This window comes from Idiotropiscis lumnitzeri, chromosome 20 (assembly GCF_059441095.1).
Source record: "Idiotropiscis lumnitzeri isolate Australia: NSW breed Sydney's pygmy pipehorse chromosome 20, RoL_Ilum_1.0, whole genome shotgun sequence".
Taxonomy (NCBI): domain Eukaryota; kingdom Metazoa; phylum Chordata; class Actinopteri; order Syngnathiformes; family Syngnathidae; genus Idiotropiscis; species Idiotropiscis lumnitzeri.
Window position 1 is genome coordinate 2,348,138 of NC_142410.1, and position 14,106 is coordinate 2,362,243.

At 42.2% G+C, this 14,106-nt stretch overlaps 1 protein-coding gene across 1 annotated transcript in view; it reads left to right on the top strand.

Annotated features, from left to right (window-relative positions):
• The window catches only part of mtr (5-methyltetrahydrofolate-homocysteine methyltransferase), a 46,939-nt gene that overhangs the window by 27,098 nt on the left and 5,735 nt on the right, over positions 1-14,106 (top strand). Inside the window, exons 18-28 of the mRNA XM_088284267.1 lie at positions 1,767-1,907; positions 1,992-2,081; positions 5,559-5,711; positions 6,466-6,573; positions 6,797-6,897; positions 11,054-11,121; positions 11,225-11,345; positions 11,419-11,500; positions 11,827-11,925; positions 12,081-12,156; positions 12,595-12,750. Of these exons, the coding sequence (XP_088140393.1) occupies positions 1,767-1,907; positions 1,992-2,081; positions 5,559-5,711; positions 6,466-6,573; positions 6,797-6,897; positions 11,054-11,121; positions 11,225-11,345; positions 11,419-11,500; positions 11,827-11,925; positions 12,081-12,156; positions 12,595-12,750 (1,195 nt within the window). The remainder of the gene's footprint in view (positions 1-1,766; positions 1,908-1,991; positions 2,082-5,558; positions 5,712-6,465; positions 6,574-6,796; positions 6,898-11,053; positions 11,122-11,224; positions 11,346-11,418; positions 11,501-11,826; positions 11,926-12,080; positions 12,157-12,594; positions 12,751-14,106) is intronic.

Consider the following 14,106-nt stretch of genomic DNA (forward strand, 5'->3'; position numbering starts at 1 on the left):
TGGCTGGCAACCAGTTCAGAGTATACTCTGCCTACTGCCCGGAGACCGCTGGGATAGGCTCCAGCACCCCCGCTACCCTTGTGAGGATAGGGCGGGCGGCTAGGATAATACAAGGATGAATTTGTTTTTCAATCATAAACTTAGAAAAATAGCAAAACAACATCATGAATTTAAAACAAACAAGCCAAAGAGGATGGAGAAAACCAAACGCATGAGATTTTACGATTATTTAAGTATATATAATATAAACGATAAATTAATATTACAAACACAAAGCGCAAAGCAAAAATGAACAACACATAGAATGAAGATAAATAATTATTCGTTCTTTGTGCAGTATTTCTTGAATTTCAATGAAAAGAAGACAGAAGGTATGGTGTTCGGTCCTAGTGGCCCTTCTACTTTCAATCCTGTTGACCTCGGCCTGGCTTCTTATCTAAAGCCAACAGTCTCAAACTTGGGTTTTAAACTGGACAGTGATTTTAAATTAGATTTGCAAATCAGAACTTTTGTTCAATCCAGCTTCTTTCATTTTAGGCAGCTGGCCAAAGTGAAGCCCTTTCTTTCCCAACAACTCTTAGAAACAGTAATCCATGCATTTGTTACATCTGTGCTAGAATACTGCGATGCACTTTACTTTGGAGTCAGCCAGTCCTCCCTCAAGCGCCTCCAACTGGTGCAAAATACTGCTGTTCGTCATTTAACTGGAGCTCGGAAGACGGATCACATAATCCCAATCGTGGCCTCTCTTCACTGGCTCCCAGTGCACTTTAGAGTTTGCTTTACGATAATTCTGTCCGTCTTCAAATCTTCAAATGGCCTCGCTCCAGCCTGCCTCTCCGTGCTCCTCCACCCCTATGCACCTGCCCGCTGCCTCGGGACGCTATAATATACTTCATGAACTGTGTTCTACTTGGCCGCGGCCGAGACCTCCTCGCATCCAAACCTGTATATGTATTTTTAAATGTGTGAATTGTGTGATGTCATTACACTGGTGTCTATGCATTGCTGTGTTCACTTGTTCACTCCTACAGAGACACTTAAACTTAAACTTCTGAAACTGAAATATGGCACCATTTGAGTTCCCATGAATTGGTGCTCGGTAGTACCGACGTAGTACCCTTTTTAGAATAATACATCATATTGATAGGTGGTCAGACTCACTTTATATTTGTGCACATTATTTATTTTAGTCATTGTATGATTGTTCTCTAAATTTTATCATCTATCAATTTTATTCCTTCAAATCAAGTGTCTGTTTTCATTTGGCCCGCAACGACCATGCGTTGCGAGTCTCTTAAATCATATAAAACAGCTCTCAATGGCACGTGCCAGTTTGGTATATTGATATTAGAGTACAAAGCGTTTCAAGCACTATTCTTTCACTGTTATGAAGAATATTTTGTTGGAAATACAATATATACCAATTATCTGGAAGTTGTTAGACATTTTTATTCATTTGGTATTGGTATATACACTGACTTAAATGCAATTACCGTTTAAACTTTAAGTATGATGGAAATACAATTAGGCCCTACTTTAGGTCTCTCAGCTGTAATTTGACACTCAAAATATATTAAATTCACTAAGTTACGCTGTCCTACCCCCTATCTAAAAAAAAAACCTCACAATTTGTCATATTGAAAGTTTTTCAAAAAATTAATGTAATAATTTGAAGGAGTAATTTGTGACTAATTCCATTTTTTTTTAGGCACGATAATTTGCTCAGCACTGTTTGTGTGTGGTAATGTTTATTTTTTTCTCAGGATGGTATGGATATGGGAATAGTGAATGCTGGCAATCTACCTGTGTACGACGATATTGATAAAGAACTGCTGCTGCTGTGTGAAAACCTGATCTGGAACAAAGACGTCGACGCTACAGAGAAACTTCTGGCCTATGCACAAGTACATTTAAACAGGAATAACACATGATCTGTCCCGTTACTTTGATTTGGGGTCTTATTGTGTCATTGTTCCTCTTGTTGACAGAACAATGTGAAGGGAGGGAAAAAAGTTGTTCAAACAGACAAGTGGAGAGAAAAAAATGTAGAAGAGAGGCTGGCGTACGCCCTCATCAAGGTAAGGATTCTGTTTCTTGAGCATCAGTTTAATCACTGTGAAAATGAAAACATGCAGTATTGCAATATACAAAGACTATAGGTATATATTAAAAATATTAATAAAGTAATTCATAACAGTTAATTGCCACCTTACCTTTGTTGCATTGAAGAACATTGAAAAAAAAAAAAATAATCAAATTTCCCCATTGTGGGACTAATAAAGGACATCTTTATTGTAGTGGATAGGGCGAGTGGAGGCAAAAAAAATTTTGCCACAATGTGCGGGTGTCGTAAAACAGGGCGTAACAACACCTGGATGGACTGCATAGTGGGATGGGTAGCACGTATGCATTTTTCCTGCATCTCACAGTCCTGTCAAATTTCGTCAGATTTGGTCCGTGGTTCGTCTCATTTTTGCTACGTATTGTCACAAGTGTCAAGCATAGCCAAGGTATTTGGAAGCCATCTCCTCGCCTTCAATCACGGCGTGTCCTAGCATGTGTCAGTTTATGGGCCAGCTGCAATGAGACAAATTGCATTCCTCTACTGACTCACACGTTAAGGCTCTAAATAATTTTACTCAGTGGTTGTGTGTCAATTAAGTTGCTTAAAATCCTCAGTGGAGCAGTGTTCCTCCTTCACCCCTGCCCTTAGAAAAACATAGATGATGAGCATACTCGTCAATGGCAGTGAATGCTCAGGTTCCAATTCAAAGGATGTCAAGACATTAAAGGAGGATTATTAATTTATTTTTTTGTGCACAGAAAAAGAAAATACAAAGATCATTTCCAACATCTCAAGTGATGAATTGGCTGAAGTGCTGTCTTATTTGCCGATCCTATCTACCTTATTTCTACGCCTTATTAACCTTTGCATGAATTATGTGCGCTACTTCCTATATGAACCAAAACCAGCATTTTATTTACATGGGAAATATTGGTGAGAGTCCACTTTCTATCACAGTTACAGACTAAAACAATGTGAGAACGCCACTTGTTGCATCTTTGAAGAGAAATTATTTCAATCCCGCGCCCGGCTCATGTAGCAGGGTAAAAGGATGACAGTTTACGTTTAACTACTTTCCGAACTCTGCTGCTACTGTGCTTCTTCTTGATTCGTGGGAAGCATCTTGTAAGGTTTAAAAGGTCGAACGAATAAACCATGTTTAAGCCTGAACTGTGATTGTATATTCATTGGCAGTCACTCCCATCGATTAATTTTCTAGGCTGTACATTGATAAGTAGGTCGACAGATACTTTATTGATACTAGATTCTAAATTCTTGGGCTTAGTTGTTAGCCAACTCAGTTGTATCCTGGATAGGGCTGGGCGATATGACCTAAAATCAATATCGCGATAAATTGGGCAATTTTACCTCGATAACGATAAATGCACGATAAATTCCCCCTGAGGACCAAAATCAAAATAAATGCAGAAAATGCATATTAACTGCTTTTTTTTTATTGACCAACTGGTACACATTACTTTCAATGAAAAATAGAAGTACAAAAATCATTTGAATAAACATTCAAAATAGCTTGCTTTGCATGACTTGAACAATGTCACAAAGAACAGGAAAAAAAGGGTACCTCTCACCGAGATGGTGTAATGCCATTTGCAAATGCTTAGATTTGTGTAAAGGTATCTTGTAAACAATATAAATAATGCCATGTGCAAAGGCACTAGTCGCCTGTAAACAAAATGCTAAATAAAATGAAAAAAAACAAAATCAATGGAATGCCAGTGCCAAACAAACGCGTGTGCTTCATCAGTAAAATGTGCCGTCTCGAGTACTCCGGTGCGCAGTCGCCACTTGTCGTCTATGTACTGCACATTTCAGGCTCAAACAGGGATGCATGTTGCGACTCGACCACAAGTCGGATGTGGATGCAAAATGCTCGACATGTCTCCGCTCCCGTCCCGATGTTGTCCATATCGGGAAGTGCTGTTTGCGGCAAATATTTTCGTACCTCTTGTCGGCTACGTTCCTGAGGCGTTTAAATCCTGTGCGCTCCACTGTAACTTCAGGAGCTCTATCTTTAGCTATGTGCTAGGCTATCCCGTCCACCACTGAGACGTTCTCTCGTATGGTTTCGCCTCCGTTAGTGGGCTGTTGTCACTTGTCCAACCTTGCTTCTCACTTTGAACTTTTAGCACAAGCTCCAAGTCAACAGCATGGTTGTGTTGTGGGTGGTGAAAAAGAAAAGGTTGGACGCGCTGTTTCAGGTGCTTACTACGCACTTTGTAGTTCATGTTGTTTTGCTCAAACATCGTCTTTATGGAACCCAAAACATTTCCAAACGACAGATGTCGAATTTCTTTTTGGGACAAGCGCGACAAGACCAATTTCAACTAACGTTACTTCGTCTTTAGCCGTGTCAGCCGCTTCTGAATTTGAATCGCCAGCTACGAACGCGTCTTGTGTTTACATTCTTCTACAGCGCCTGAGTCACGTGACTACATGCGCTGGAGCAGACTTAAAGAGGCATGAACATTGCCGCAGACAGAAAAGACTTTCCTTTTTCATTTTTTTTTTAGACACCGAATTTACCGACATGGGCAAAATGATGTCGGTCATTCTAATAAATTTCGGTAACGGTAAATTTTCGGTTAATCGCCCAGCCCTAATCCTGGAGCAAATACTTGTAAGCCACTGTATATTTTTGTGACCATCGTATGTGATGTTTTGGATAAGTTGTATGTTGAGGTTTCACTGTGAGTCATTTAAAAATAAGAGATGCATAGTGTTGGAATTAATTGCCAAATAAATGCATATTACGAGGTAATAAAGTCTTAATTCACTAAATGTACTCAATGTGTGTTATGTCAAATAAAGACTCAACAACTGATCCAAGTTTTGTTCTCATAGTTTCTTAAATTCTCTGGAGTTCAGGAAATAGTAAAAGTCAGATATCTGGGTGGCTTTTTCTTATTCTAACGAGAACCTGCACTCGAGCGAGTACAGTGGGGAAAAAAATCGCTCGGTCTACAAGGCCGTCCTCCCGTATGTATCCTTCTACTAGGCAGATTTTTCTGCTAAAGGTAATGTCGGTTGAAATCAGTCTTCCTTGCTCCCTCCCCTTGCACGAGTCCACATCCAACGGCAGGTCATCCCCATGAAATCTATGGAATTAAACACCTTTAATGTCAGTACTATATGAATATAATATGTCAGAAAAATTATAACCAGTCAACACAATCACTTCTTTACTGTGCACGGTACTTCTAGTTTCATTTGATCCATGCTTTTTGTTTAATAAATGCTTAACGAATGAACTTGCTAATATTAATGATTGACATTCTGTCACGTAAATGCTAAAGCGAATAGTATTAACACAATACAATGCTTCAATAGCAATGTACTGAACAAGTATACAGTATAAACATTGGAACCTCTGAATGGTGTTAAAAAGATTAAAATAGATATATGCTTCCTCTCATGATTTCTTTGTTCTTCTTTTCTTCTGTAACACTCGGTCCTGGCTTGCTGATGTCAGGGAATCGAAACACATGTGGTACAAGATGTGGAAGAATGTCGGACAAATGCTGACCGCTACACCCGCCCCCTTCACATAATTGAGGGTCCTTTAATGAATGGCATGAAGGTGGTTGGAGATCTGTTTGGTGCTGGCAAGATGTTCCTGCCACAGGTAGGTTAACCCGCTTTCTGACTTTTGCTCGATTTTTGTTCAAATGTACAGCATTGTTTCCTAAAATTACTGTCATACCGCAGTCTGTAAATGACACTAGAACTTCAGAATCACGGTTTGATGGGGGGGAAAAAAGGAAATCGCAAGTGTCGATGTATTATTGTCATACAGTATATCCACATCAGGATCTATCGAACCTCTCCAACAACTTTGAGAGCCGTATTTTTGGAGTGTTCATTTTTACATTGTGGGTAAATTCATTTTATTTCCTCCGTGGTTCTTTTTGTGGTCAATTAGACCTTAATGGATGTGGATGTGGCTTGCCATATTTGAGGCCAATGTTTCTTTCTGATGCTCTACCATTTTATTTCCCTGCGCTTTTATAGTGCCCATGTTTTCATCTTGGGTAAACCCATTTTCTTTTCTCCCTGTTCCTTTTGTCAGTCAGAGTATACAGGATATGGAGCTGGCTTGTCGCATTCAAGGCCAATGTTTCTTTCAGGATTTCTGACAGTTGGAATATGCGCCTAAAACTAAGCAAACTCCCTTTTTAACAGTTTTAAAGGAGACTTGTGCATTTTGTTCACAATTAGAACCGTCTTCATGTCTTGATAGCATGCATATAAGTCATTAAAAAAGTACATTTCAATTATACCCTCTTTAAGGTTTACTTGCTGTTTGTGAAACAATATGATTATTCTTCCTCTCTCCATTAACTTTGTTTTATTAAATGTTCATTGTTGAATGTTTGCAGGTCATTAAGTCAGCTCGTGTTATGAAGAAGGCAGTGGGCCATCTCATTCCCTTCATGGAGAAGGAGAGAAAGGAGATGATATTGTTGTCTGGATCAACAGAAGACGTAGTTAGTATCTATATATATATATTTTTTTTATTAGCATCCCACTTCCCACTTTATTGACCGTCCTTCACTGCCATTGGTGTGTTAAAATTCTGCATTTATAACAGCACTTGAGGTTTTAACGTGGGCCAAAAAGTTTGTAAAAAGTTTGAAACTTATAAAAGGTTTGCAATTCATTTCTTTCTTTTTCCTAGGGCTCTTTTAATTTTACCCAATTTGTTTGCAGAATCCTTATCAAGGCACCGTCATTCTGGCTACGGTGAAGGGTGATGTCCATGATATTGGCAAGAACATTGTCGGTGTAGTTCTGGGTTGCAACAACTTCAGGTAAAATTCGTTTATTTTTGCCAGAATATGATAAATAAAATGCTTATAATGTAACATTGGAAAATTATGACAAGGTTGACTGGCACATTCTTGTTCGTTATTATTATTATTATTTTTTTTTTTTTTTATACCCTTTTGGGGGTGAGTTAGGGGCGGCAAGGTGGCCCGACTGATTAGCACGATGGCCTCACAGTGAGAGACAGCATCGGTCGTGGGTTCAATCCCGGCTCCGGCCATCCTGTGTGGCGTTTGCTCCGGGTACTCCGGTTTCCTCCCACATTCCAAAAACAAGCATGGCAGGTCGATTGAACACTCTAAATTGCCCCTAGGTATGAGTGTGAGTGCAAATGGTTGTTCGTACCCTGCAATTGGCTGGCAACCAATTCAGGGTGTCCCCCGCCAACTGCCCAAAGACAGCTGGGATAGGCTCCAGCGACCCTAGTGAGGAGAAGTGGTATTGAAAATTGATGGATGGACGGGGTTGAGTTAGTGCTTGTTGCAGCCACTTGCCTATCCCTGTACAAGGACTATAAACAAAATTGAAACTGTGTGTATTGAAACACCTTTATATTTAGAATTAGAAGAAATCCCTTTATTGTCATTGTACTCAAGTGTGCAACGAGATTAGAGGGCTCCCCTCTCCAGTGCAATACAACAATAATACAGACAAATATATAAATTAGATAAATAAATAAGAGAGTGCAATGGAATTTAGAAAAAAATACTGAATAGTGTATATAAAAACACATCACAATGCTGTTCTGCAAGGTAAGGGTGTTCTCGTGTGTGTGTGAGAGTTCAGAATGGAGATGGCTCTCGGAAAGAAACTGTTTCTCAGTCTATTGGTCCTCGATTTGATGCATCTGTAGCGCCTGCCAGAGGGCATCAGGTCGAACAGGTGTGAGTTTGGGTGGGTATTGTCTTTGACGATGTTGAGAGCCCTTCTGAGGCACCGGGCGGTGTAGATGTCCGACAGTGAGGGGAGAGGGCAGCCAATAATCCTTTGCGCTGTTTTGACTGTCCTCTGGAGCCTCACTCTGTCCGCCTCAGTGCAGCCGCTGTACCAGGTGGAGACACAGTACGTCAGCAGGCTCTCGATGGACGAGTGGTAGAAGGCTAGCAGCAGCTTCCTGTCCAGGTTGAATTTCCTGAGGACTCTCAGGAAGTGCAGACGCTGGCGGACCTTCTTTACCACTGCTGTGGTGTTGTGAGTCCAAGAAAGGTCGTCGGAGATCTGTACTCCCAGGAACTTGAACGTGTGGACCCTCTCCACACACACGCCTTCGATGCAGAGGGGGGGCGGCACCGTCTTGTTCCTCCTGAAGTCGACGACAATCTCCTTTGTTTTTGCAGTGTTAAGGTGCAGTCTGTTGTCCTTGCACCAAGCTGTCAGTCTCTTTATCTCCTCTCTGTAGGCTGTCTCGTCACCTTCCGAGATCAGACCGACCACTGTCGTGTCGTCAGCAAACTTGACGATGGTGTTGTTGCCGTGGGCCGGGCTGCAGTCATAGGGGTAGAGGGCGTACAGGAGAGGGCTCAGCATGCATCCTTGAGGGGAACCGGTGCTCAGCATGCGGGTGGAGGACGTGTAGGGGCCGAGCAACACAGTCTGGGGTCTGTTGGTCAGAAAGTCCTTAATCCAGATGCGTGTGAGGGCAGGGAGGCCGAGAATGTCCAGTTTGGCGACGAGGATGTCTGGGATGATCGTGTTGAATGCCGAGCTGTAGTCCACAAAGAGCATCCTTGCATAGCTCTGCTGTTGTTCCAGGTGGCCCAGCACAACATGCAGAGCAGTGTCGATGGCGTCCTCAGTGGATCTGTTAGCCCGGTATGCAAACTGGTAGGGGTCCAGAGTGGGAGGAAGGCAGTCCCTGATGTGCTGGAGAACCAGCCTCTCGAAGCACTTCATGATGACTGGTGTGAGAGCAACAGGACGGTAGTCATTCAGGTGGACGGCTGGTGACTTTTTGGGGACAGGAATAATGGTGGAAGTTTTCAAGCAGGAGGGGATGACTGCTTGAGCCAGGGAGCGGTTGAAGATCCTGCAGAAAACATGTGCCAGTTGGTGGGCACATGCTCTGAGGACCTTGCCTGGTATTCCGTCGGGTCCAGTAGCTTTTCTGGGGTTAACCGCCAGGAGCGCGCGCCTCACATCGTGTTCCTCTACGATGAGTGGGGGGGAGTTGGAGCATGAAGTGCGGGGGTATGACGGTTGGGGCGAGTCAAAGCGAGCGAAGAAGCAGTTAAGCTCCTCTGCCAGCGATGCACTCAGGTCTACAGATGTCGTACTGCCGCCACGGAAGTTGGTGATGCCCCGTAGACCCTGCCACACCTCCCGTGGTCTGTTACTGGCAAGGTGGGCCTCCAGCCTCCCCTTGTAGATTGCCTTGGCTAGCTTGATGCCTTTGCTCAGGTCAGCACGGGCCACCCTGTACTGGGCTTTGTCGCCTGACCTGAAGGCAGTGTCCCGGGCCTTGAGGAGAGCGCGAACCCTGCTGGACATCCAGGGCTTCGCATTTGGGAAGGTCCGTATAGTCCTGTGCAGAACTTGATGTAGTCCAGTACACAATGTGTGTAGACATCAAGGTCCTGATGATCAAAGAGGTCCCAGTTTGTGTCTTGAAAGCAGTCCTGTAATTCACTCATGGCGTCATCACGCCAGGTTTTCACAGTCTTTGTGGTGGGCCTGAATCTGCGTCTGAGAGGGGTGTACGCAGGTGCGAGCTGCAAGGACAGGTGGTCTGACTGGCCGAGAGGGGCGAGTGGGAGGGCCCTGTATGCGTGCTTGATGTTCGAGTACACATGGTCGAGAGTGTTGTCTCCCCTCGTTGGGCACTTGACATGCTGGTGAAACTCTGGGAGTACAGTCTTTAAATTGGCCTTATTAAAGTCTCCCGCTACTACGTGAACGCCATCAGGGTGGGCCCGCTGATGTTTATTGATGACGCACGCGAGTAGCGAGAGCGCCGTGCTAGTGCTAGCGTCGGGAGGGATGTAAACAGCTGTGACAATCACGACCGTTAGCTCCCTCGGGAGAAAATAAGGCCGGCATTTAACGGACATGAACTCGATGTCGGGGGAAGAGTGCTTCTCGACGATCGTGCTATCGCCGCACCAGTTCTCATGCACGTATGTACACTACATGCGCATAATGAAAATAAATAAATAAATAAATTACCTGTTCATGTTCTTCGGACTGTGGTGGACACATTGCATCTCCTTAGGTAGGTGCTGCACTTGCGACATTCCCGCTTCCCTCATTGTCAAAGAACTACGTACTGTATTTGTTCTTTGTCTCACTCCTCTGCTTGCTCGACCACCTCTTTATCTTCTTGAATGTTCTATGCAATTGCTTAAGGTTCCAACAAAGGGAAAGACTGGCTTTCAAGACTGTGTTTTGTGTTTTAACAACTGAGAAATACCGTCAGGGCACGAACTGATATTTGCATGCAGTTTACGGTTTCACATCAAAGCAATTCCACAACCACCGCCACAGCTTGATAAATAAAACCATCATTTTGTATTTAATTAGATTGTCTTTGTGAAATATGAAAAGTGACTTGATAATCTAAAACACAGGTGTCAAACTCAAGGCCCGGGGGCCAGATTAAGGCCATGACTTTTACGTGGCCCGCGAAGGGCAAATCATGTGCGTCAACTTCCTGTTTCTAGCACATTTTCTTCACTTTTAATAACATTGAGATATAAGATATTGACATTTATTTGTTACCAAACCTACCCTTTTAAAATAAATAGAAAACTTGTTGAACAAACAATTACTTAATGGCTTCTGATTTTAAAACTAGCTTTCCATCAATTTGTTGTGTGTATGTGATAACGTAAGATGATCATACATTTATATGGGTTCACAGTCAGAACGGCCCTCTGAGGAAAGCCATAACTACAATCTGGCCCATCCACAAAACTGAGTTTGACACTCCTGATATAAAACATTGTACCGTGATAAAAAAAATCAGAAAGGGGGGGTTGAAGAACACTATCTAATCGTTCTATGCTGAAACATGTGACATTTAGTTATTATTTATTATTACCCTTTGAACAGCCATCAAAATTCCTGTGTGTGTTTGTATATATAAATAATTTACCATGATTTTGGTTCAAATTATTCATCAGTCCTTTGCATTGTGCATTTCAGAGTGATTGACTTAGGTGTGATGGTTCCTTGTGATAAGATTCTCAGAGAGGCCATCCAACAAAAAGCAGGTACAATTAATGCCATTAATTCCGTTTTGAACGTCGTTCTCACAGTTAACTGTGTGCGTGTGAATACCTAGCAAAAACTAATCTATCGTTTGGATTCTTGCAGACATTATCGGTTTGTCCGGTCTGATCACTCCTTCTCTCGATGAGATGATCCATGTGGCCAAAGAGATGGAGAGACTGGGAATGGCAACACCTTTGCTGATCGGAGGAGCCACCACATCAAAGTAACACAAACGCTGCAGTGTCCGTCTTATCTTACGTTGGCCACGACTATAAGTGAGGTTTCTCGTTCGATAGGACTCACACCGCAGTGAAGATTGCCCCGCGTTACACCTCTCCTGTAATCCACGTTCTAGATGCCTCTCGGAGTGTTGTGGTGGTAAGGAAGTCTACTGTAGCACAAACTTACTTGCTAGCATGCATACAGTAAAGTAGCTCTTACTCCTTCGTCATAAACAACAAATGCAAAGCCAATCCATATTTCTGTCGGTCGAGTGACTTTTTAGCTATATTAAGTGCCTGAGACAGGAAGATGTTCATATACTGTAGGTGGTGTGATGCAAGCCACAGCAGCATGATCCAAATCTGTCAGTACAAAGATATTTTTTTGTGTTGGAAATAGATCACACTTTAGGAGAATTGTTTGTAAGACAAATCAGTTCTGCAAAGGAACACATAATTAGATTTTTTTTCATTTTGTGCCAGTGCTCTCATCTTCTGGATGGCAGCTCAAGAGAGGACTACTTTGAAGACCTAAAAGAGGAATACGAAGAGATAAGACAGGAGCATTACGACTCCTTGAAGGTATGGCAGAGCAATATTAGGTTTAAAGTTGCATGCCGGTACACACAAATGATTTGTCCTGTAATTTTAGTAATTTCACATTTCACAGATGACCTATTTTTGCTGCACTTTGATGTGTTTTATTAATGAAACAATTTTTTTGTTCTTCTTTTCAGGATCGTCGCTATTTGTCGCTGGCGCAGGCTCGAGAAAAAGCTCTACATATTGACTGGCTATCGGCGACTAAGCCGGGTAAGTTATCTTATAATACATTTCTACATGGTCAGAATCATTACTCAATTTGGCACATTTTTAATGGGGGATAAAACAGCGGCTACATACATGGTTTCACGTGAAACAAATTCAGCCGTACCTTGAGACAGGACTTTAATTTGTTTTGTCATGCCCATAACTCATATCTGAAATCATCTTTCCCATCGAAATGAATGGAAATGACAATAATTTGTTTCTGCCCCACGAACACCAAACAAAAAAAATGCAATGTTTATTTTAATGCAGGACTTATGGAGCTTTAGATTCCCAAAATTGGCTTTGTCTGCTGTTAGCACAAATATTATTTTTTTCAAATGTAAATCAATTTAGTGTCAGTCTCTCGAGTGGGCACCGTACAACAGCTACTTCAACTTGAACTCGTATTCAGGGTAAAAATGATTTTTGTTTATTTTTCAGTGAGCCCGCAATTTTTTGGCACCCGTGTGTTTGATCAGTACGACCTGACCAAACTGGTAGATTTTATCGATTGGAAGCCTTTCTTTGATGTCTGGCAGCTAAGGGGGAAATATCCCAATCGAGGTTACCCTAAGATCTTCAATGACAAAACAGTTGGTATGTATTATTACTTTGTTGGTTATTCAATTCTGGGAAATGTCTCCTCTTCTGATTTCCTAATATCATGGTTCTATTCCGTTTTTTACATTCATTCAATGTAACACATGAGCAACACATCAACACTTTTAACACATTTCTGAGGCTGAAAAGTTGTGAAGAGTGACAACAGTAATGGTACTTTTTTATCCATTTGATCCCTCTTGAAACATAAAGTGGACATTTGTGGTGATATTATTAACTAAGCCAATAAGACAATTAATTTCTGATGTGCATCAAGAGTCTCGAGAGTGATCGCCTCATTCCCTCAAACATTTGTAGCTCTCCAGCCTCGTTCTTCTGTCGGTTTCATTTTAAATCCATTCGCGTTATGTTGTATTAGGTAGTTTAGGATAAGCTAACCCGAGGTGTCCAAATTTGCCAACTCTCATGGTTTGTTGCTAGGTCGGCATCAGAAGCCAACTGCAAAGTTATGACAAAGGCGTTGATGCACGACCTAGAAAGATTTTATTGACGGATTGCTTGACGTTTATTTATTTATATATTTTATATATTTATTACTTCTTGGTGCCTCACAATTCGATTCAATTCCGATTCAGATGCATCACTAAATTGGCGTATATTTTATAGTCCATGTAAAACATTTCAAATACTTTTTTTTTAACAATTGCAGAATTCAACGTGGATTTATATTTCCCATGTTGACTTTCCTTATAGTGGCAAGGCAACCTGTTTACAATAGTGTATCAACACAAATTTCAAAACGTGCCAATGGCAGCATTTGCTGTAACTAATTCTCCCATTACGAAACTTTTACATAAACATATTTAAACTTAATCTGATTTAGCATAACCTGTATTTGACAATATGAAGGTGGAATATGCAACATCTGATTAACATTAGGGGGCGGCACGGTGGGCGACTGGTTAGCACGATGGCCTCACAGTGTGAGACAGCATCGGTCGTCGGTTCAATTCCCGGCTCCGGCCATCCTGTGTGGAGTTTGCATGTTCTCCCCGTGCCTGCGTGGGTTTCCTCCGGGTACTCCGGTTTCCTCCCACATTCCAAAAAACATGCATGGCAGGCCGATTGAACACTCTAAGTTGCCCCTAGGTATGAGTGTGAGCGCGGATGGTTGTTCGTCTCTGTGTGCCCTGCAATTGGCTGGCAACCAGTTCAGGGTGTCCCCCGCCTACTGCCCGAAGATAGCTGGGATAGGCTCCAGCACCACCCGCGACCCTAGTGAGGAGAAGCGGTACAGAAAATGGATGGATGGATGGATGGATGATTGACATTACTGTGGAACTCAAGGAACGCTGCTTTTATTTTCACGAGGATGGCAACGCGCATATGAGT